At 40.5% G+C, this 24,561-nt stretch overlaps 1 protein-coding gene across 2 annotated transcripts; it reads right to left on the bottom strand.

Moving 5' to 3' along the window:
* Positions 1-1,091: 1,091 nt before the first annotated feature.
* PPIL4 (peptidylprolyl isomerase like 4) lies at positions 1,092-21,805 on the bottom strand. Of its 2 annotated transcripts, none has more exons than XM_052784761.1 (13): positions 21,789-21,805; positions 20,365-20,432; positions 20,215-20,279; positions 18,329-18,446; positions 15,703-15,845; positions 15,250-15,346; positions 13,687-13,803; positions 11,899-12,023; positions 8,293-8,359; positions 7,312-7,423; positions 5,656-5,752; positions 4,875-5,013; positions 1,092-1,524 (listed from the first exon to the last, which is right to left on the bottom strand). In XM_052784761.1, exons 3-13 carry the CDS (start codon positions 20,247-20,249, stop codon positions 1,300-1,302), a joined length of 1,275 nt encoding a protein of 424 aa, XP_052640721.1. In that variant the 5' UTR covers positions 20,250-20,279; positions 20,365-20,432; positions 21,789-21,805; the 3' UTR covers positions 1,092-1,299. The 2 variants fall into 2 exon arrangements, with proteins under 2 accessions (XP_052640721.1, XP_052640720.1); XM_052784760.1 differs by lacking the exon at positions 21,789-21,805 and adding an exon at positions 21,284-21,394.
* Between the last annotated feature and the right edge of the window lie 2,756 nt (positions 21,806-24,561).

Genomic DNA, 24,561 nt, shown 5'->3' with positions numbered 1-24,561 from the left:
ATCATGTTCCAATGAGGGGGGATCAAGCTATAAAAAAATAGCTATAAAAATCTTATTACATATCACAATCAGACACTACAGCAAGTATTACACAATCACAAAAGAAAAAAAGTTACATTTATTCATCAGAGCAGACTGCCTCTGAGCCATTGCACATTCCATGGAAGGGAAGACAAATACTATTCCCCATGTCTCCCCTCCCTTGCTAACAATGCAAGATCACTCTTCCTCTGGAGAGAAAGAGGAGGACATGTTCTTAAAATGTATGCATACTGGCTAACACTGTTTAAATAGCGAGGAGCAAGCCAGACATTTAAGACCCTGCCGACTTTCACTAAGACCCAAGCTCTGATAACATCACCTGCATTCCTCTGTAGATGAAGAGTTATTAACCAACCTACTTCTGCCACAAAACCTGAAAACTAATCCCACCTAGGTTTGGCAAATGCAACGCAAGTTACAAATTCTGCTTTTCTGCTAATGACTATTTTCTTCTTTCCTACCCACCCAACATAATTTGCCTGACACCACAGCAGCTGGATCCCCCTGACACTACAGAGGCCAGATCTTTAACAGTGACTACAGGTGGGCAAAGTATCAAGTGAATCTCAGTTTTGAGACTCCTCCAGCAATGCCACACAGCCAAGTGACCTGTGTAAGTGAGCAAGCAAATAAGTGCAATTGATTTAGTATGGTGCAGCACTTCCATGGCCCTTGCAAGCAGCACAGCAGTACTTCAGGGCCTTTAACCACTGCTGCACAGTGGTGTCGGCAAACAGAGCTGATGGGACTAAGCCAACCAGAAGCACTTAATTTTAAAGGAAGGAAGTAGAGTTTTGAGTATTCATATACGAACGGTATCTGGCCACTTTCTGGAATGAGTTTGCACAGCACATTTCTGTCTCCCCAGATCTTCTATCACACTCATTACCATAGCATCTGAAAGTGCTGAAAGGTAAATACAACCTCCTTGTAGAAAGGAGGTATGTCCTGCAAATCTCTTCACAGCAGAGAAGGACAATTCACTTGTTAGTGCATGCCTATGTTTCCAAAAAGCTTTAGACAACATTTCTTATCGGACACTCAAACCATTTCACTAACGTGAAATACTTTATTGAAACCACCTTTCTGGAATCAAGGCTTACTCCGACAGTCATACACTGGGCATTCATAGAATTATAAGGCCAAGCTGCCAACAGAAGGCAACTGATTTTGTCCAGTAACTGCACGTCCATTTAAGAGAATGTTAGAAATGCTGGAAGAAAACGTATTTTATTTCCCCTCTCTTTTCCTCATCCTTCATCTGTACTTGGACCTCTCTTTGTCTTTTGATTTCTTAGGACTTCTGCTTCTGTCTGCTTTTTTATCCCAGTCTCTTATTCGGAAGTCCTCTTTGTATTTGTCTTTTTGTTTGCTGTAAGTGTAGTCGCTCTCTTGAGATCGGCTGCGACTCCGATGCCTGTCTTTCTTCTCACTCTTTATCTTCTCTCTACAGCGTTCTCCTTCATGTTTTCGATCAGAATCCTGTTAAAGGAATTGGATGGATATGCAGTTACAGACAAAAGTGAAAAATATACACAGACATGAAGAGAACTAGAAAAGAGTCAAGCATCGTTGGTTCCTTAGCTAAGGCTGGTACTACCTGAAATAGATTCACATCCCTGATGATTTAAAAAAGACAACACAAAAAACCACCAGTGTAACTATATGAAGAAGGTAAGTCTACAGTTTTTGTCAGGATTTATGGAAAAAAGCATGGCTGCCAGGCATGCTGCTGCTTGTATTTCCTAAGAAGCTTTACCAAAACTGGTTATATCAGGAATTCAACTCAGATGGATATTATCAAACTCTTCACAAGCACCACACAAGCTAGATTTGGATTTTGACTTCTTATGTAAGCAATGCAAGTATTTCCATCATAGGTTTTGGTTCAAGCCCCACAGGCATTCCAGTGCTAAGAAGATGCAGAACACTTTTGAAAACCTGCCTGTAATAATCTCTAATGGCCTAAATTTTAGGCTTCAGAAAAATGAATGACACTGTTACAGAGACCAACTACACACACACAAAGTACTTCACTTCCTTGAAGCTAGAAGTCCACAAGAAAAGGCACCACAGAGAATCCGATCCTTTTAAATGTACAGTCAAACAGTAACACAAGGTACATGAGTTGAAATGGAAATAACGAGGTAATGAAAAATAAGTTGTATTTTGCAGGCTGATGGGTATGACCCATGCAGAAAACACATGAGGATACACTCATACACAGACATAGTAAACTCTAAGAGAAAACTGGAAAGGGAACAAAGTCATAATATAGATCTCAAGCAGTAGCATGACCTGTATTCAAAGATATGCTACCAAATCCTATTCACAAACCCACACCATAATCCAGCCTCCTGCTCCAGACCCACATCCTGTTACCTACTAAAAGCAAGCCACAACACCGTACCTCTTCTACCCTCTGGAATCAAGTCAAACCGCACAAGATTCAAAAATATATTCTTAACACATCAACACAGAGGCTGACGACTCAGGAAACGTGTGTCAGACTAAGAAAAGGATGAGTCAAAATATACTAAAGAAAAAAAACAGCAAGACAACACAAAAATGACTCAACATCATGGAAACTATTTGGAAAATAAACCCCCTTCAAGTCATAGCTGGAGCTAGTAGCACTAACTGCACTTTCAGTTGCCAGAACTTCCCATTATAAGACCCTGTTGTCTGTTAATTAAAACCTCTGCCACACTAGGGACTCAGGGTAGAAGTTTATGTATGAAGCATGGCTATTGTGGTCTTTGACCAACTAGTTGTGGAAGGTCTGCTGTTGTTTTGTTTTGAAGTTCTTACCTCAAATACATTCTAGTATTTCCAAAATAGGGTTAAGGGAAAATGCTTTGTTTGCCTATACCAAAAATGCTACCATTCATAAAAAAGTTTCCCTACTGTTATGATTTGTGCTGGCCTCAGTATTCACACTGAACATATTCTGCCTCAAGAACATGCTTCCTTCCCCTGTTCTTGTACAAGTTCCCCAGATTATGCCCAAATTTTAAACCTAAAAAAAAAAAAAAAAATTACATTTTATATATGCTAAACAGGATTTGTCAGCTAAGCTGCCTGCAGATTTCATCTGGAAAGGGCCATGCCCAAGACACTCTAAATGAGACTGAATACACACTACTCAGTATGTACATACTATACAGTACACGCTAACAAGAATGTTCAAGTGCAGACACAGAGAAAAATTCTTTCCAGAAATTCATTTTCACAGCTGCAAGAGGGAACTATGTTGCTTGCCATCAGAGAATAGAAGTAAGCCTCCACCTGTGATTTTGGGCATAAGAAGGCCAAGCTATTTACACTGAAACAGGTAAAGGCGAGCAAAGGAGGAAAGCAGTGGGAAAGAAGAAGATACCAGAATACAGCAGCAGCAGACTACAGGAACAAACCACAACAGGAGCAGGTGATTAAATCACAAAGAGATAGAGACACAGAAGAGATCACAGAGTCAAGCACTAGAAAATACTCTTTTCCAGAACCTGGAAATAGCACCAGGAATCCCACTGTCCTCATATTTTTGTGCTATGAAATCCACTGCTAATGTGTCTCGCAGTCCCCTTGTAATAATTCTAAGGGCTTTACAGCCAATAGCTGCCAGTACTTCTTGTACCACCTGCAGGGGTGGAGACATCTGAATGACTTTAAAATGTTCTCTGCTGGTAACTCACAGCCAGCCAGTTCCACACGGGTGATTTCTGAACCATCAGTGTATGCTCCAATTGAGACTAATTATCTGAACAGGTCCCTCCCCTCCACCCAAAGGATCCCAACTGAATTAGTATACAGTGACAAAAAGATTTGTACCACAAATGACTGATAGGGCTCACTGGTGGCACTGAAAAAATTTAATTGCTAATGTTCATGAGAAAAGTTATTTTTAGCATCACAGCAAGAAGTGATGCAATGGAACACCACAATCATGTATGCTCTCTGTAGGAAGAACTTAAAGGCAGTACTCAAAACTCATACCAAGACTTTATTTACTGTGGCTGGAACCTTATCACTTTCTGCAAAGTTGCTAGAAGACAGCTGTTCTCACTCATAAAGCTTGCACTGTTAAAATATTGGGGGTGGTTTTCTTTGTTTTTCAGCTTAGCTCAATTCTCTGAATGCTCACACTTCAATGGTAGTTAACCCTCCACTTTATCATTGCAGATATCATTTCCATGAAACATCAACACCTTGACTATTCCAAGTTCAAAGAAATGACAGAATTCTGACCTGACAGGCAGCAGTGGAACTAATGAAGGACAGAACTGATGATGATCTCCTCCACAGCCTCAGTCTTACAGCACTGTATGCTTGCACAATTCAGATGCAAGCAAACCTGCATACAGATTTTACACACACACTTCCAAAACAATTAAGGAAAAACAACAAAAAAAAACACGCAAAGAGATTGTGTTTCTGATTCCATATGAGAAAAAGCCAACACACACTGGTCTGGCAAGAAAATGAGAAACAGTTTGCATTACTGAAATGTGGTTAACTACTAGTTTGTGACTGGAAACATGTGAACAACAGGTTCAAAGTGCTGAAGATCTACTTTATGAGAGGCTATATTGCCTCTTCAGGATGTTTTGGCAAAAAGCTGTTCAGACATGCCAAGCTTCAAAAGTCCAGGAAGATTTGGAAAGCCTCTTTCATAATCAGATACTAACATCAGCCTTCTGTATGTTTACAGCTGCTGTATTTTACAGGACTTTGCATGCCATGTCTTCAGTTCAGTATCAGACTTTTTTTTTCCTGGTTTCTCTTATTAGGAGGACAATAAACAGGTATAAAGTTAATGCATGAAGAGACAAGACCTTAGATGTTTTGGTCCTCTTGTCATCCTCTTCATCTTCAGAGTGGTGGTGCTTTTTCTTCTTTTGTTTTTTAGCCAAGTGCGACTGACTTGTTTGAGACTCTTCTATATCCTCATCCAGCACAAGGTCATACTTGGCACTGATGGTGTTGGTTAAGGACAGATCTGTTAGTTAATATCAATAAACAGCAGAACATAAAAGCTCATGAAGCAAACAAATCCCTGCTTATCAGACCAGGTTTACCAAGGCTTCCCATGTATTTCAGTCAGAACAGGATTGTACACATTGAAAAAAAAAAATCAGCCCTGCTAAAATGACTGAATTCTGTCCAGTCAAACAGTACAGCCAGGTCCCAATTCTCCTTTCTTTTCTACCTGTGGAACAAGTTATGGTCGTCTTCTCTCTCACGGTCACCACAAGCAAAGTATAATCTCAGAGCATGATTTAGTTACTCTTATGGTCTCGTTCTGGATGCAGCAGGCCCCCTCTGAAACTACTTAAAACTCTGTTATGCCGTATGTCATTCCAGAGCTGTACACTTGAAATGTTATTTACCTGCACACAACATGGAAGTGAAACAGCACATTCTGATTTGGACTAAATTCACTGAGGTCATCAAATGAAAAATGCAAAATGCTTAATTCCATCTCAAACACCAAACAGTTATATGAAGCAGCAGCAAAACATCCATTTGGCAAGCTTTAAGAATAAGAAGGATTTTCCAGGCTGTTTTCATAAACTGTACTTAGTTCAAAAAATACCTTTGACCAGAAAAGGATACTCCTGCTTTGGTTTTACCTTCTCTTTCAGAGAAAGTTTTGAAGGTTTGTCACGTTCCTTTTCGTACTCTTTGAAATCGTCCTTGGTGTACCGCCCACCTGTCCACAGAAAAATATATTCGGTTCACTCCAATTAAAAAAAACCAACCAAGACTCATACGTATCATTAAGTTCTTCTTATGAATTTAAGGGCTTTTCATAACCATACACATATACATAGCAGGACACAGTTTGAGAAACAACACTGACATCTGGGTAACAGAGTAGAAGAGAGTAGGACAAGTTGTGATTTTTTGTCCTTCTCTTGCTTGCAGATCCCATGAACAACATACGGCTTTCTCCTCACTCACGTCCAGTGGAGACAACACATGAACAGGATCACAAAGCAGGATTCAGCAACTGGTTTAGTCCCACTTTGATTTCAGGTCCTATGTCACACTACTTAAAATTCTGTTACCATGAAAGCCTACAGACTATTCTCATTATGAAATGACTTTTTGCTCAGGGATACATGAAGGGAAACCTCTGAGACAGCTGCAGTTTAAGAATTCAAATGGAAAACTATAAAAAAATTGTCATGTCTTGATTTAAAGAGGGGCATGACAGATTTAATTTTCCATCCATTCACCTGAAAGTACCAGCTCACAGATTAATAATCTATTCTACAGCAATGTGCTGCCATCTCACGGTCATAGTTAAAACTGCAATATTAACTGGCTAGGTCAGAAACGGCTACTGAAGGTGGAAGGACAATACTTCCCCTAGGTCATTTTTTGGGTACCATATAAGCACAACAAGAAAACAATACAGTTAGCTTTCCAATATTTAGGACAATTTAGACCTAAGTTACCAAGATAAAGAAAAGTTTTCCATGTAGTCAGTTAGTACAGGATGCACCACTGCAGAGCATGCTATAGATTACAAAGTCATCTCAGCTCTGTGCAGGGCAAGTTCTAGCACCCCAGTGTCCATGACTAGTCCCCAACCTGGAGAAACTGGATGCAAACAATTGAAGGCTGACTGCATTTTTAGGCGAAGACGCACAAGAACATCACCACTGCAATGCACAGTCACCTCTCCAAGTCCAGTGTTTTCCTGATGTTCCCAACAACCAAATAACCTCTCCCACCACCTTTTTCCTCCCAAAACATCCTCAAACATCTGAAATTGGGTTTTATAACATACAGCCTGCTATGCAATATGCTTGACCTACAGGAGGTGAAGAGGGGAAATCCCTGGCCTGAAAACTCACTTTCTTGTATACATTCAACCGTCACACAATGAATAAAGAAAAGAAACTAGAAAGTAACAATGTACTGCCATATTATTTTGCTAATAAGGAATATCAAAACCCATTACTTTTAAAGCTTGAGAGGAACAAATTATTTAGTGGCAAAAATACATCTGATAAAAAGGTAATCCATGGCAATGCAATGTTAATGTAACAGTAGTAAACCCTTCTACTCTTTCTTACGGAATAAGTGAAGAGAAGAGCTAGCAACTGTGCTGCTCTATTTATTACAGTACCAGGAATTTTTATATCCCTGAAGATGTGATGATTTAAACTCATAAAAATTGCTTCTATTTATATAATGTTTACAGTTTAGAAGTCATGGCTTATTAAGTTATGAGGGTCAAAGAATCGTAACTGTACCTACCTTTTCCCTTCCACTTAATCTTTGCAACAGACTGGCTAAAATCTACATGTATGCGTCTGTCATCTATCAGCACATTGTCCATTTTGAAGTAGGCCTTCTCACAGTCTTCCTCCTGATATTAATGTTTCCAGAAAATTTTAAGTCATGATTATTTCATAGGAATATTCACTGAAAAGCTCAATCACAAATTCAACTGCTTAATGGCATACATTTTTTTTCTAAAGTTGCCTAAAGCACAGCAGTTCTTGCACTGTGACATTTCAAAAGAAGTAGTTATGCTTTGTCCAAATGTCAGCATTTCAAATTCCAAGTCTTCAGTTAATTTCACTATTTTAAAAAATTGCGAATCCAGCTACGTGTTTGACACGTAATACATTCAGAAAAACAAGGAAAAAAAGGACAACTAATAAAAGCTCCATCTTAAGCACATAAGTAGACTGAAGAAAAGTGAGAACACTTTTCCAGTGTTTTCCAGTTTTCCCTCACAGATTAAGAGAGATTAGCAGATAGAAACAAGAAGCTATGCACCATCAAGAGAACTTCTACTGTCAATCTCACAGTAAGAGCAGCATGTTGATAAAGCAAGCATCATTTACAAGCCCAATGTAGGATACTACTGTACACATTGATCTACCTGCTTTCATACACCTTCCTCTCTTTATGCAGCATGCCTCCTTTTTCTCCTAGCATTCATTCTCCTCTTTAACTTTTCAAAGTCCTAATGTGTTCTGGGGAAAAAAAGGGACCTGCTCTCCTCGCACTGGTTTCAAGACAACCTAAGAAGTACATATTTGTGTTGCTTGATTGAATAAAGACTTAAATGTTTGCCTCATTTAGGGCCTACAACTTCTATAACTAAGCCAGTAAGAGAAAAATTAGCTACCCCACACTTCAAGATTTCAGTGTTTTTCCTTAACGGAAGTATACCAAAAATGAACTTTCGTAAGCAGAATCTACATACAGTGAACCTAAAAAATGTACCTTTTCAAACTCAATGAAAGCATAACAAAGAGATTCACCAGTCTTCCAGTCCCGAATCACTTCACAGCTGAAAAATTGACATGAAATTAAAACGTCAGTGCTGTTGGAGCAAAAAAATATAGTATAGGCAAGCACTGCTTAAAAGGGAGACCAACAGTTAAAAAAAAAAAACCAAAACCACCACAACAAAAAACCCCAAACCCTTGAATGTATTATATAACACTTGATTCAAGACCCCTACTGATGTGGGGGTGTCTGCACAGAAAAAATGCATGTGAAATTAATTGAGTAATTATTACACTTAACTCACAAGTGGTTAACATGAAGTGTAAAACTAGGGATAAATTTCTGATTAATGAAACAAAATCTATTTTCCAACATTACTGTTTGTTATTTTTTGCATTTCACTAATGCAAGACAAGAAATTTCACATTCTGTTTTCTTGGTCATTTTAAGGAAAGTTTAAACAGGCAACATGTGACAAACTTTCTCTTCTTAGCAAGCACCTCTTCAGCAGCCATCTTATCAGGCAGTTCACTGGGCAAAAATAAGAAGCCTGAAGTATTAATCAGTAGGCACAAAATGGGAGCAATACAGTATTGCACCAGTATTACTAAACTCTTGTATATGACATGAGAATTCTGACTACAGGATGTTGAAGGAGGTCAGACAAGCAACAAGGGCAGGAAATGTGGTATTAATGTGAGACTTAATAAGGAGGGACCTCCCCCATGTGTCCCAAGAAACTGACAAATCAGGATTAGGACACACAAACCAAAAGATGATCAAGATCCAAAAAAAGAAAAAAAAAAAAAAGAGGGGGGGGAGGGAAGGGGGGGGGGGGGAAACAAAGAGGGGGGAGAGAAACCCAAAGGGGGGGGGGGGGGGACAAAGAGGGGGGGGGAAGAAAAACAAAGAGGGGGGGGGAAAGAAAAACAAAGAGGGGGGGGGAAAGAAAAACAAAGAGGGGGGGGGGAAGAAAAACAAAGAGGGGGGGAAAAGAAAAACAAAGAGGGGGGGGAAAAGAAAAACAAAGAGGGGGGGGAAAAGAAAAACAAAGAGGGGGGGAAAAGAAAAACAAAGAGGGGGGGGAAAAGAAAAACAAAGAGGGGGGGAAAAGAAAAACAAAGAGGGGGGGGAAAGAAAAACAAAGAGGGGGGAAAAGAAAAACAAAGAGGGGGGAAAAGAAAAACAAAGAGGGGGGGGAAAAGAAAAACAAAGAGGGGGGGAAAAGAAAAACAAAGAGGGGGGAAAAGAAAAACAAAGAGGGGGGAAAAGAAAAACAAAGAGGGGGGAAAAGAAAAACAAAGAGGGGGGAAAAGAAAAACAAAGAGGGGGAAAAGAAAAACAAAGAGGGGGAAAAGAAAAACAAAGAGGGGGGGAAAAGAAAAACAAAGAGAGGGGAAAAGAAAAACAAAGGGGGGGAAAGAAAAACAAAGGGGGGGGAAAGAAAAACAAAGAGGGGGGAAAGAAAAACAAAGAGGGGGAAAAGAAAAACAAAGAGGGGGGAAAAGAAAAACAAAGAGGGGGGAAAAGAAAAACAAAGAGGGGGGAAAGAAAAACAAAGAGGGGGGAAAGAAAAACAAAGAGGGGGGAAAGAAAAACAAAGAGGGGGGAAAGAAAAACAAAGAGGGGGGAAAGAAAAACAAAGAGGGGGGAAAGAAAAACAAAGAGGGGGGAAAGAAAAACAAAGAGGGGGGAAAGAAAAACAAAGGGGGGGAAAGAAAAACAAAGGGGGGGAAAGAAAAACAAAGGGGGTGAAAGAAAAACAAAGAGGGGGAAAAAGAAAAACAAAGAGGGGGAAAAAGAAAAACAAAGAGGGGGAAAAAGAAAAACAAAGAGGGGGAAAAAGAAAAACAAAGAGGGGGAAAAAGAAAAACAAAGAGGGGGAAAAAGAAAAACAAAGAGGGGGAAAAAGAAAAACAAAGAGGGGGAAAAAGAAAAACAAAGAGGGGGAAAAAGAAAAACAAAGAGGGGGAAAAAGAAAAACAAAGAGGGGGAAAAAGAAAAACAAAGAGGGGGAAAAAGGGGGGGGGAGAAAACAAGGCTATTCAGACAAGCTATGGGAATTCTCTGCAGCAGCCATCAGCAAGGAAGAAGGTAGGACAGTTTTGTGTCAGAACCCTCCTTCGTGGATTATTCAGAGAATCTGTCTGAAAGCAAGAACACAGAAGAGGTACTGAACAAAGAGATAAAGAAAAAAAAAGTAAGAAATCCCTAGGACATCCACAAATCATGCTGGACTTGTAAAAGTGGCAAACAATGCCAATTTCACTCACACGCAGAGACACACACAGAGACAGTCTAGTGAAGGATCTGGGAGTCTGCAGGCTTATATGCCAGTACTGCACAAATTTAGAGAAACTCAATGCAGAACAGAGTTAGTGTCCATCTGAATAAATAGGACCTACTCAGGACCATCTGAATAAACCCAAGTGAAGTTCTCTGAAAGAGTCAATATGCTTATGCATGATGATGATTCCTGATGCAGTCTTTTGAAATCCCTCCGGAAATTCTAATAAACTCCTGCACCAAAGGCTTTTGGGGAAACTAAGCAGCAATAGCATAAGAAACATCTTTGCATTGATAAACATGCAAAAGACCAGGCAAGAGTAAATAGTCATTTCTCACTGAGAAAGTAGAGAGGTCGGCAGCAGAGTTTGCTGATGATACTAAATTGTTAAAGGTGGCAAAAATAAAGACTGAAAAAACTGCAGAAAGTTCTTAGGAGACCAACTGAACAGCAAAATAGCAAATGACGTTCAATGTAGAGAAATGCAACAAGATGAGCATGGGGGGAGGAAACCTAATTGTGCATTGTAAAAAAAAAAAAAAAAAAAAAGCTTTAGCATTGACTAGAAAAGCAGTTGAGAACAAAGCAGAGAATACCACTGTGCCACTGTAAATCCGTAATTTCTTTAATACAGTGTGCAATTCTGGTCCTCTCATCTTGAGATGAAACAAAAGAACAGAAAAAGATTGAGAAACGGGAAACAAGGTAAGGAAAATTCCTCTACAAAGCGTATGTAGGATAGTACTCTTTGCAAGAAAAAAAGATGACTTTGGAGTATAGGATAGGGAGGTGTAAGAAAGTAGGTTTCACTGCCCATCATGTCTTTTGATACCAGTACCAGGAGGAATCAACCAAAACTGCTAGGAAGTTCAAAACTGAAAAAGGCAGCAGGCATGAGAAATACCTTAACAAAGAGTATACTGGATACCAGAAATGTTTGTCATTTTATCCCAAAACATACATACTCCCATGCAAAACAAAAACCCAAAGACTGTATGTCGCTCATGTAGCATCTGAGATAAAAACTGCTGAAAGGAGGGAGAGGACGGGGGGCTGGGGAGAGTATCATATGCTTTCCTTGTTCCTATACTTCCCTAGGCTTTCAGTTAAAACCACTGCTGGGACAGGATACTCATCTAGCTAGATCTGACTTCCTATCACCATTGTTGTGGTCTCTATCCAAATACACGCAGGCACAGCATAAACCTCCAGAGATACTGGAATACTACCTAACAGCCAAATCTAAATAGACTGGCAGGAATGAAGTTCAGTTTCAACGAAGAAGTTTTTCTTTATTATTTTACAATAATTACCTTTTAATGGGACCAAATCGTGAAAATATTATCTCTAGGTCTTCATCTGTGGTCACAGGATTCAGTTTACAAACAAACAGCACATTTTCTGGTGGCTTGACCTCTGCATCTGGTAAGTCTCCCACCTATGGCAAACAGAAAAAGACCTTTGTCACTTCTGCCTAAAGCTCTCTATATTTTATTGCCACAAGCACACTGGCAACACATCTCTCGGATGATCTCGGACACATTCCTATCACAAAATCAAAAATTAATAAAATATTTTTCCTACTCAATGTCACAAAAAAGTGTTTTCCATAGTACCTAAAAACGATTATCTATTTGCAATTCCACCACTAGGACTTCATGAAAGTCACGAATACTTTCTACCTCACTTTCCCTGTTATAACAAATACACAGTTCTAAAAGGTTGAAGTGTATGTTTAGAGCCACTCTGTTACAAAAATAAAAATGGACTGGATCCATTCCTTAGCCTCTGTACCCAAGATCAACTCGCCTTTCCTTGAAATCTCGCAACAGCTAGGATAAGCTTAAATTTAAGATAGCTTGATAGCAAATTAAGTTACAAGGGAAAATGCAAATACACATACTACCTCCTGTTGAACTGTAGCACTTCTTTTTAAAACCTGAACAAAAGACTAGTGATATTTAAACTATTTATCTCCATCTTTTACTTAATATGCTAATAAAAAGGTAATGCACATTAGTGTGATAGCATAAAGAAGCAAAATAACACAAGAATCAGATTCCACAAAAAAGAACACAAAAGGAGTTTAAGCACCTGACTCTCAGAGAAGTTTACTGTTTCAACAAAAGAATAGTGGAACTAATAGTTGGGGTTTTTCAAATCAGTGAAACTAGCAGCACACTTAAGTTTTTCATCTCTTCAGCTTATATAGCATAGCTCCCTATTGCATGCTACCCAGCAATAGTCACTGAAAATTACTGTATTGGCTCACATACCCCACTTGCCTTTTTTAGCTAACCTTAACTTTATCCGGAAAACACGTCATCAGCCCCACTGCTGCTGCAGCAAAACAAGAGCCCACACCAGCAGATCTTCTGCAACACTGTGGCCACATCTGGACTGAGCTTGGTATTAGCCTCTGCTGCAAACTATTCACCACAAATTTGAATTTGGTAGTTGTAAAGAAGTGTGATGGATTCACCCGTTGTTCAACAGTGTGTGTGCACTTTCTTTTTTTTTTTTAAAAAAAAGACTTCAAAGCCTATTCACAATTTTTGTTACTATACGGAGTTTACAACTGCCAGCAGTTACCAAACATTATATTTAAGAAGGAAGAACATAAAGTTAACCAACGTTAAATGCAACTAATCCCACAGAAGGAAGACTGCCATTACATACATGAATAATGCAACCTCAATACCACTATATGTACTGGGAAGAGATTATCACACATTAGCTCAGCTCTCTCCCACGCATGCTAAACCTTTTCCAGGATTATATATATATACAGCAGCATATTACGTATATTATGTTTTTTAACTGCATGCATTTCTAGCAAGTTTTTATAAAGCCTCCACTGGTCCACTCTTAATCCTGGCTTTAAAAATGAAATATCACCTGTTTTATCAGAAAACCACCTCCAGTGCTCATGCTCAATCCTTTTCAATGTACCACAGACATTTAATAGCACAGATTCTGAGCCATGACATCATCATCAGATAAGCAATTTCAAGATAAATAGTACACATTCTCCTAGACTTAATATAACATGCACACACAGAGGAGTAACATCTAAAAGGCAAATACAGAAATATGTTCACCATTTCCAGAAGAATGGCACGAGTTTTTGCTTCTTTTTCTGCCTGAACTTCTTCTATTTCATCTGCAGACCGTCCTTTCAAGTCATCAATTTCTTCATCTGCTCCTATTCTGCCACTCTGAAAAATGAAGGAAAAAGCTATTTATTACCAAGCCATGGCCAAAAATTCTTTCTCACTTTGCAAATATTACTTGGATGACCTCCACCCTCAGCCCCCAAGACATGAAAAATGCTTAAGGACTGCATCTCTGCAGAACTGGGCTTTCATTCTGTTCTTCCCACTTAGATTTAAAAGAGAGGGAAAAGATGTTATCCTCATGTTTCAGGCACTATGAACTACGTATGAACTTTCAGGCCCAATCTGAACCATATTCAGTCAGATAAATTCTTTTATACTCCCATCTCATACTCCCCATCTCACCACAAGTGTCAACTCATTTCTAATCTAGATAGCTCCTACCAGAAATGACGATAATGAACACTGCAAATATCTGGGGTGTCTAATAAGACTCAAACATTAAAAATCACAACAAGAATTTTATTTTCACACATCTACATCTAGGCAGGATTTGAGGATTAATTTTGTCTCCTCATCAGCATCTCTAGAACGCTGCCCTTCTTACAGACATTTCTACACCAAAAGGTGTATCTTCAGACAGGCTATGGCGGAAGAAAACCAAGTATGTTTTCAAATCTCTACGCAGTTGACAGTGAGCTATTAAACTCCTCATACCATTTAACTTATCTTAAGGTACATCAGAGATTAACCACAGTGCAGACGTACTATGAAAGCCTTATTCCAATCTTGTAGTTATATCTATTAAGGTTAAAAATAAACAATATTCTGTCTAGTCAATTTATTCATTGCTTGAAACAACTGTTTCCACACAAGGAGATAATCTCACATAGCAACTTCCATAACTGCATGCTATGAGTAAATTATGAATTATTACAATTATATTTTTAGCAAATTCCTTCTGTCTGAACAAATACACCACAACAGTATCCATGCTTGCAGATACAACTCAAAGAATGAGCAAGATTACTTCCACTGAAACACAGACTATTTCACATTTAAAAGAAAAACAGCAGTAAGCACTTTAATATTAATAAATGTTAGTTATATTTTGTCTTCTACCAGAGTATACAGAAAACCAGTAATGCCAAAGGTGAAAATTCTGAGTGTTCTGCTTATCTACACTGTAATTAGAAAACTAGAATACGGCTTTCCACCCTAACTCCAGTATAGTCAAAGGGGAGAGCACCCATGTCACCCTTTTATCCTTTTCTTGAAAGATTACGCAGCCATATTTGATTAAACACAGCAACGGCCCCAAATAACAGACAAGCATTTGACATATCGGAACTCAAGCTAGTGTAGTAGAAGAGCATCTCTTATCCTCCTATGCTAAAAATGTATAGTTCTTTTAGGATATAGATTTGACAGACAAAGTCTTAAGACAGAATTCTTATTTTGACCAAGTCTCTGCTGGCCACTAATAGGGATAAATTTATTTAATTATTTCTTCCAACTTTTCCCCAAGAAGCTATCATGAACACTCACATCTAGCTGTTCCTTAGTAGGTTCTGGTGAGCGATCAGGAATAGACAAGCCAGGTGGATCTTCAAATGGATCATCTAAAATTACTGTATGATTTATCCTTATGGAAAACAAAACCAAGACCAGCATCAATCACATGCAAATAAAACTCTCTTTACCCAAGTAACAGGAAACCAGCCCCGCTGATTCTGTTTATCCCAAACAGCCAAACATACTGTATGTTTGTAAATACCAGTAGTACTGATGCTTTTGTAAAGGCAACATAGTTGCACCATTTTCTTACACAGTTGTTCATTTTAGTACCTGCTTATTTTACCAATAATACTGGAATAAAAGAGTATTTAAGATATCATGTACAGGTCACCTGACATCACTATATTAATCTAGCTTCCAAAAAAGATGAATTTGTTTAATTATAATGTATTCCTCAAAAAGGGAAGTTAAAAGCAGTTGCACCTGATATCTTGGTACGGGATAAAATCCTTATCTACAAAGGTTTCGTTAATTGTCTTCAATACATCCATGCCTTCTGTCACTTCTCCAAATACTGTATGCACACCATCAAGGTAATCCAGGTTTTCCCCTGTAGTAATAAGAAACTACAAGAGAGATACAAAACCAGTAACAGTAAACAGAAAAATTCAGGGCTTGAGTTTTACCTTAGGAGAGGTACAACTCTCACTGAAATCAGTAGGGCAAAAACAACTCTTCCTGACTTCTGCAGGAGAAGATTAGTCGTCTTGCATCAGCTCTAAGAACATGGTGAGGAAACCTACAGCTCACAGCCACTGCCTGAAGAAGAGAGGCTCTCTCATGTAAGTCGCCCTCCACATGAGCTTGCAGCTCCAGCTCGTTGGACCCTTCTGTGAATTGGTTTGACTCATCAATCTGGCAGAAAACCAGACCACCAGAGGAAGAGCAGATAGTTATCTGTCAGGTAGGTTTGTTGAGCAATATCAGCAAAGGTTGTGACAGGCCTCACTGCTGATGAAAGGGAGAGGGCAGGAAGAGCAAGGCTACCCTTCTGGGCAGCAGTGAGCTGTGAGCTGAGCTCAAATCACCTGTTCATCAAACTGCATTTGGCAGGTGCATTTTCACAATTTTGGCAAAAGCTTCCATAGTTCTACCTTCACCTAATTCTGTCCAGACTTTTCTCCTTCCTTCCCTTGTATCACAAACTTTTATTTCCCCAAAAAACAGATGCAGTAGCATTGCAAGGAGAACTAGAACACAGTAGCATTGATTGATACCAGTTGAACACTTGGTAACAAATTAAAGATGGACGACACTTGGTAATGAACGAAGGAGGAAGAAGCAGATACACACAGATAACAGAACATAACCATTACATCCACGCTTTACAATCTGACTGGTAACATCTCACTCCTCATTCTCTGCAACACAGTTAAGACTGGTTAGTATTTGCTAACTTGCAGCTGCATTAAGCTGCATTATATTTGTAAGCCAACTCCATGTAATTCCTTACTGGAATTTTTGTTTCCCAAGGAAGAAGCTGCAATAAAGTTCCCATAATTCCCATATACCTGTATATATGCTAGCAGGCTGCATTCTTAAGTATAAATACAAACGTAAACTCTTCTTCCTAAACCCCCCACCCAAACAATTTTATACATACAACGCAGTGAAGCAGCAAAATGAACTCCATATATTACAAGCTCTAGCTGGAATAAAACCATAGGGTTTTTTTTAATTGCTCTTTGATTATTTAAAACCTCCTCTTTTTTTAAATTAAAACATACGGATATTACAAGTTGTCCTGGTTTCAGCTGGGATAGAGTTAATTGTCTTCCTAGTAGCTGGTATGGTGCTATATTTTGAGTTCAGTATGCGAAGAATGTTGATAACACTGATGTTTTCAGTTGTTGCTCAGCAGTGTTTAGACTAAAGTCAACGATTTTTCAGCTTCTCATGCCCAGCCAGCGAGAAAGCTGGAGGGGCACAAGAAGTTGGCACAGGACACAGCCAGGGCACCTGACCCAAACTGGCCAACGGGGTATTCCATACCATGGAACGCCACATCTAGTGTATAAACTGGGGGGAGTGGGGGCGGGGGATCGCCACTCGGGACTAAGGGGGCGTCAATCGGCAGGTGGTGAGCAATTGCACTGCGCATCATTTGTACATTCCAATCCTTTCATTATTGCTGTTGTCATTTTATTAGTGTTATCATTATCATTATTAGTTTCTTCTTTTCTGTTCTATTAAACCGTTCTTATCTCAACCCACGAGTTTTACTTCTTTTACCGATTTTCTCCCCCATCCTTCTGGGGTGCGGGGAGGGGGGAATGAGCAGCTGTGTGGTGCTTAGTTGCTGGCTGGGGTTAAACCACGACACAAGTAAGGCATTTTAATATATAAAAGTGACAATGCATCTAAAATAGTCATTTAGAAATAATACCATTCTATGAGATTAGAGCTTTAAATATACCTACAGCAAAAACTGCGTGCACATGAACAGGGAACAGCAAAGGGAAAAACAACACTTTAAAAAATTGCTTTATACCAGCACTGGGATAAAACCACGAACTTACATTGTACTATTGTACTATTAATGCACACTTTTATATAACCATACAAAGGAAACTGTCATATGACTTCAGTTTCCAAACTAACACGAAATTATAACCAGAAAGGTTTAAGATTATTTCAAAACTCAGTTTCCTTACTTTTCACTTCCATTTAAATACAGGACTTTTTCCTGCCCATTCTATACATTAGCAAAATCACATCAAGGTTTTAATAGAAATGAATAAACACGGGAAAAATAATAGAGAGGACTGAATGCTAACAAATAAAATTTATAAAATTAATCTAGGACAGGATTTGAATCTGACCATTTTAGTCTCTTTTGTGTCTGTAATCAAATACCCACTGGCACCAGCAATGCTACACAAAATAGTTATCTGATCTATGGCTGGTTTTTTTACACACCTTTTGACCACATTACAAGATGATGCTATTGAGATGACACTGTCATTGTTATGTCTCTTTTGTAAATTCAAGGAATTTTCATTTTAGTTAGTCAGATGTGTACCAAGGCTTTCCAACACTGTATGCTGACCTGTGATCCATGCTGATCGTTGCCATTGTTCACCATTGACACGGTTCCCTTCTTCTTGTGCTTAATTCTCGGCACTTTTTCTGCCTCAAAGAATCTAGCTTGATCACCATACAGTTGACTGAAAACATAACAAATATGTTACAAGTCAAAGGAATTTTAAAAAGGGAGCTAAACCAATGCTGTAAAACAGTAAATAAAACACCTTAAAAATGTTTACATTGGCATTCAAATAAAACCAGATTTTACACTGCAACCATGCACCATTTTTATGGACCTGTACACTTACATAAATTCACTTTGTATTCCAAGAAACAACAGATTTTTCTCTGAGGCATTTCACAGAGGCTTTGGGGCGGGGGGGGGGGGAGCAGGGGAAGGTATATTTGTATTTTTTAACTGCAGTATATAACATTTTTCTAAGGCATAAAGAGAATACAATTTTGATAAGTAGGTTCCATCAAAATATGTTAATCCACACTGTAAAAATGTAATAGTTTATGCCAAAAATTTCTCTTCCAAGATAAATGGAAAGCCACTAAATCTACGCGTAAACTTAGTTTATCATACAGACAGGACTGCATACAGTAATTTGAGATACACAGGATATGGCAAATTGTTAAATTCTTTGTAATTTTTTAAGTTTAACCCTGGTATCACTCATTTTGTCACACTCCATAACTGACAGAGGCATAGTCAATACACACATTTGCTCAAATTTAAGGACAGTGTTGTGTTTGAAAGCCTCTATGAAGAGAGGATTCAAATTAAACTTTGCCTGTATCAGTTTCCTGGGTAGCAAGAACAGAAACTCCAATTTCATGGACTTCAGCAGTAATGAAGAGGTAGAAGAGACAAACTGCCATTCCCCATGCTAGTAGCAGAACAGAACCTGCCACTGTCATCACACTATACTTCCCTACCTGCCATACCAATGAGCCCCAGAAGACCAATCCTTATAAAAGAGCAGAATATCAAAATAAACTTGATCTACCCATGTGCAGAGACAGCTCAGGTCTGTCAAGTTTACCTACCTAGACTTGCATCTGCTCAGCACAATTATACTGCTTCCAGTATCACCAGAGTGGTGATCCGTGTGTTCAAGGTTTTGTATTTAAGAGACTCTGACAGACCAGACTTAACAAATGTCAACACTGGTCTAGCAACACTGTCTCTGTTCAAACCGAGCTATTTATCTCTGCATACTGTGTTCCCCAGCACTCCAGGTCTAGTTCTGCTCTGCAATTTTAATTCTACTTTTAATAACGATTTCAAAGGAATAGTATAGAACATACGCACTTTGCTAACTTCCATCCTAGCTGTTTGAATCTATTCAACTTTTACGTGCATGACCACTGAAAACATCTTAAACAAGGAAGATTTCCTTATACACATTCAACATGACCAAAATGAACTCAAGTGAATTTTTAGAACAACAGGATTACTTTCTTATACACAGAGGAAATCAAGTATAGTCTCTATATTCCCCTCCCACTCAGTTAAATACATTTTGTTACAAAACCAGAAGTAATAACAAACTGTTAATGATTTTGCCTTCTACAGAGCACTCAGTTATGATACTTAAAAAAATCAAACCTACAGTTATTTGCTAACTTTTAAATAAACAGAAATTTATGTAAAACTTGTTAGTCGTAACTTCACCTCTAAGGTCAGAGATCGAATACTGTCCAGGAAAAAAACGTGAACAGCCAAAGGCAGTGTAGGAAATAAAAAGGTATTTAGGTATGACAACCAAAGAAGCTTATGCATCAACTTTTTTACTTCCCATCAGTAATTCTGCCCCAAGAGAGCTGAAGACAATCTAATTGGAACCCCTATTCCCCTATACAACTCCTCTGTCGATGAAGTAACACAAAAGTTTTACTTACCAAAATATGGATTCCCCTCCACGGCCAGTTCCCATGGGGTCGCCGGTTTGTATAATAAAATCTCTCTGTCACAAAGGAGAATACATAAGATATTGCTCTCATGTTTGTGAATTTAAACCAACAAAAAAATAAGAAATGGAGAATACTCACCTGTACATTATAAATAAGACAGTAGTTGTAGTACTTGACTTTGCAGAGCTTCAGAAAATTCAGACAAGCTGTAAGAAATTACAACCACATTTACTAAAGAAAACCCCAGATACAGGAAGTACAGATATAAGATATCCAGTTCAGTGTGTAGAAAAGTGGTTTTGGAGCAGACCGTGTTAAGAGTTATTAGCGTACAACCTTACAAACGCTGTGAGAAATGCTCTAAGGAGAGGTAACGCTTCCCCCCTCCCTAAAGCCTAGCGATTCAAAGAACCCTAAATGCAGCCAGTTACAGGGAAACGCACATTCTTTTTTCCTCCCCGGTTTCTTTCCAAACACCCACGGCCACACTTGCACTTACAATAAAACCCAAGCTTCCCAACAGCAACCGATGCTCCCGAGTACCTCGAGCGCACACAGAAGCTGCCGCAGGGACCGCTGCCGGCCACAGAGCGCGCCGGGCGGCAGAAGGCGGGCCGCTGACTGCAGCCACCCGTTCGGAGCCCGCTTCCTCAGGCGGCCGCGCCGGCAGCTCACACACCTCGCGTTGCGACAGCCCCAGCAAAGGGCCCGGCTCGCCACCAGGGGCGCGGGCGGGGCCGGGCAGCGCCGAGGGGAGCCCGGCGCTCGGGCGGGGGGACGGGCAACCACCCTCCTCCCTTCCCCGAAGCGAGGGAAAACCTCGGGAAGCTTCCCAGCCGCCGGAGCCGCGGCTGCCCCGCCGGGAGCCGCAGGGAAGCCAGCCGCGCGTCCTCGCCACAGCGGCGGCCGGGAGCAGGGCCGGGCGGGTAACAACCCACACCTCCCGGCCCAGCAGCCGCCGCCCAGGGCGGCAGCCGCCCCTTTACTCGGGGCCTCCACCTGCCCGCGCAAGGGGCAAAGCCGCGACCCCCCCCGGCCCCGCCCGCCGCGCTCCTACCGCGGGGCCGCTCCTCCGTGTACAGGTCGATCACCAGGTCGCCCAGCGTGGTCTCCAGCAGGACGGCCATGGTCGCCACCCGCCTCCCCAGGGCGGAGCGGGGCGCGGCGGCGCGGCGCTGGGCCGCCCTCTGCCGGCGCGGAGGAGGAGCTGGCGCCGAGGCAGCGCGGCCCCGCCGCTCCCCGGCAGGCGGCGGGCTGTGGTGAGGGTGGGCGAGGGGCCTCGGGGGCCCCGCCGGGGGCCCCGCCAGGCGCCTTGAAGGCGCAGGGAGAGCTGCCCGCCGCCCCTCCTCGGGGCTGGAGGTCCCCACAAGCGCGTCGGCCTCGCAGCGGGACGAGCCCCGGAGCCGAGCTGGCTGCCCACACGCACAGACACCCCCCCACCCCAGGAGCAACCTCCTCTGGCAAAATACACGTTTTGAGGCTGATCACGCAGCTTTTTGAGCGTGGTGCCCGCTGAGGGGTGTGCGTGCTTATTCTACAGAGTCAGAGAAAACCAGTTTTACCTCATAAAAAGTGATATGCACTCCCAATATTTGCCTTGAGTGCAGGGTCACGACACAACCTGTAGTACTGTGGGTGACACTGAGAGGACAGACAAGCAAAGAGAATTTATTCCCTTCCAGTTGATGCCATAGCGTGTTCTTGGGCTTCTGTGTTACAGCTGAACTAACCTAGAGGCTCCTGGCCTTCAAAACCAGGGATCTTGCTCCCCTGTGCAGAGAGCTTCCACCGCAGGCTGTGCCGCCTTCACCTCTTTCCGGATCATGCTCTGGTACTCATCACACAATGAGTCGATTCAAGTCACTAATCTGTTGGAAAACAATTTTTTATTGCTGCATTTGTTTTCTGCCAGATTAGTGACCTGAATTGACTCGCCGTACAGTAAAAGGGAACCAGTGAAGGGGAGGGGGGGGGGGGGGAGCAGGAATGTGCAGCTGGGAGTACAGAGGTGCATATAGGTTGGTAAGAGCAGAATCTCCTCTTCAAGTAGCAGTAAGAGTAATATCAGATCGCCACATTATATTACAGCACCTTTATAAATAGCCAAGCAGCAAATTTACCCACTTTCTTTTCATCACTATCCTGCTGCGTGATGGTCCTGGAGATACAGTGGGCTGGTCCTGTGACCAAGATTTGCACTGCAGGGAGTTGTATTCTGCCTCCACAGTGTGCTAGTTTTCAAAGCTGTTTCTGCTGTCATCCAGCATTTGCAGTGTTGTATTGTTTCTGTGAGCTTACTCCCAGTGTGTACGTCAATCCTGCATTGATTCAAGGCTGTTTTTAAGCCATCCTGTATGGCAGTTACAGATAGAAGAAAACACTATAGCACACATTACATTTATTACTCCGAAACTTTAGGAGGGATGTAAACAGTGCATCAGTTTTATGCAAGCCTGTGCTGGCTGAAGTTTAACTATTTACTTGCTACTTTAAGAACTCTTACTTTGCACTTTAGTAAGAAAGCATACCAGTAACTTAGGCCATGCTTTTATCACTCTTTTTAGTCATGAAAGAAATTAAATGATAATTTCCTTATTCTTTTTACTGGCTTTTGCCTTCTAATAACCCATGCCTATAATGAAGGTTCAAAGAAAAAAAATGGCTTTTCACAATCACTTTAAAAAGTCAGAAACATCAGTTCCAACTTAAATATAAAACCACTGAAATACAGCCCTTCTGGCACACTCAGCAGCTCGAGCAGTAGTCAGTCTCAGTACAAAATAATACTTTAAAATGTTACATATTTTAATAGTTATGTCAGGACACGTTCACTAGTAGACTAGAGGGGCCTTAGGAGGCACCTGTCTGAGCCAAAAGGGAAAGCCCTCTTATGCTCCCAGTCTGTCCCAGGACTGAGTAGTTACTGTATCACCCAAGGACAGACCACTTGTGAAACTGATCACAAGTTATTTAGTTATTGCAAGGAATTTTACCATTTACGTTAAATAAAACTTTTATGACATCTGTTGTGCTGTGAGACTGATGAAAGCTTTGAAATTTGGGGAAAACAGAAGTACGTTGAAAGCATTTTTAGTGCATAATTTTTGCAGTTTTAATTAAGTTCCAGGAGAATAAAAAGAAAGAAAGAAAGAGGATTCAGGAAAAGGGGGTGCAAAAGATTGGGAGAAAAAGGAAAGAACGATGGAAACAAAAACAGAAGGAAAGCATTACTTGGTAGATAGTTTACCAGGAAACTTGCAAAAGGAAACCATCAAAAAGGAAGAGGCATTCATCTCCTATTCCATTGCAGTGGGATGCTGAATTCCTCGAGGTCAGCTGAGAACCCAGCCTGAACTTTGCTGAATCTATAAATTCTGCAGGTCAGCGATCCTTGCTTCTCTGTATTTTTATATATTAATTAATTATGCCTCTGGTATGCTTTTTAAACATTTTAATCATTAATCTAATACACAAAACACTGCAGTATTGCAGCTTGCTTTTGCTCATCTAGGATTCACCAGCCCTGTTGGGAGGTAACCCCCACTCTGCACACTCTGGGTAACCCCCCATATACGCACAGAGAGCAACTCATAGTTAGGAATTTAGGTAATTTAAACTTCCTCCCACCAGCACATGCAAATGACTGCAAGTACCAACAAGAGCTGCATTCTTGTAGCTGCCATCCTACCCCTGAAGGCTCTTGCACATCCCTTACAAGATTCAGCAAAATGTCTTGTTGGGGAGCTGAGTTACCATGTAGTTTTCTGCCTCGTGAGACTGCACGGTGAACAGACCCTTTACCTATTTCTTTCAATTTACCAAACACAACAGATTAAAAAAAATCTTAAGGACAGGTCTAAGAGAAACTAGGTAAACTAGGTGGTGGTAAAGAGAGGTGGTGGAAATTAAGGCATCAGAGTTTTTATCCCTGCTTCCGTTACTGACTTGTGTGATTACACAGAAGGCAGTTAATCAGCTTTATTTTCTCCATTCTCTAAAATAGTACTAACTACTGATAATACATGTGTTTAGGGATGAAATATTTGAGGTTTTCATGTAGTGTGTATGAAATATACTTCACAATATATGACTCTCTTAGGCCTCATTTTCCAATGCCTTGCATCTTGTGCCAGATGTTTATACCAGTGTCTCATGAATGCAAACTGCATATAAAATACCAAGTTTCTGTGGGTTTTATGATTTATGTTCACTATCAACCAAGCAGGAGTCATAGAGCAATATAAAATCAGGCTACAGATTGCATCAACAGGACAGTTAACTTATTGCCCTGCCCTGGCTATATTAAAACCTCCCCAGACAAGTTGTTGAGATGTT

This window comes from Harpia harpyja, chromosome 4, assembly GCF_026419915.1.
Source record: "Harpia harpyja isolate bHarHar1 chromosome 4, bHarHar1 primary haplotype, whole genome shotgun sequence".
Taxonomy (NCBI): Eukaryota; Metazoa; Chordata; class Aves; order Accipitriformes; family Accipitridae; genus Harpia; species Harpia harpyja.
Note: the sequence above shows the minus strand (reverse complement) of the source record. Positions and strands in the feature narration are given on the sequence as shown.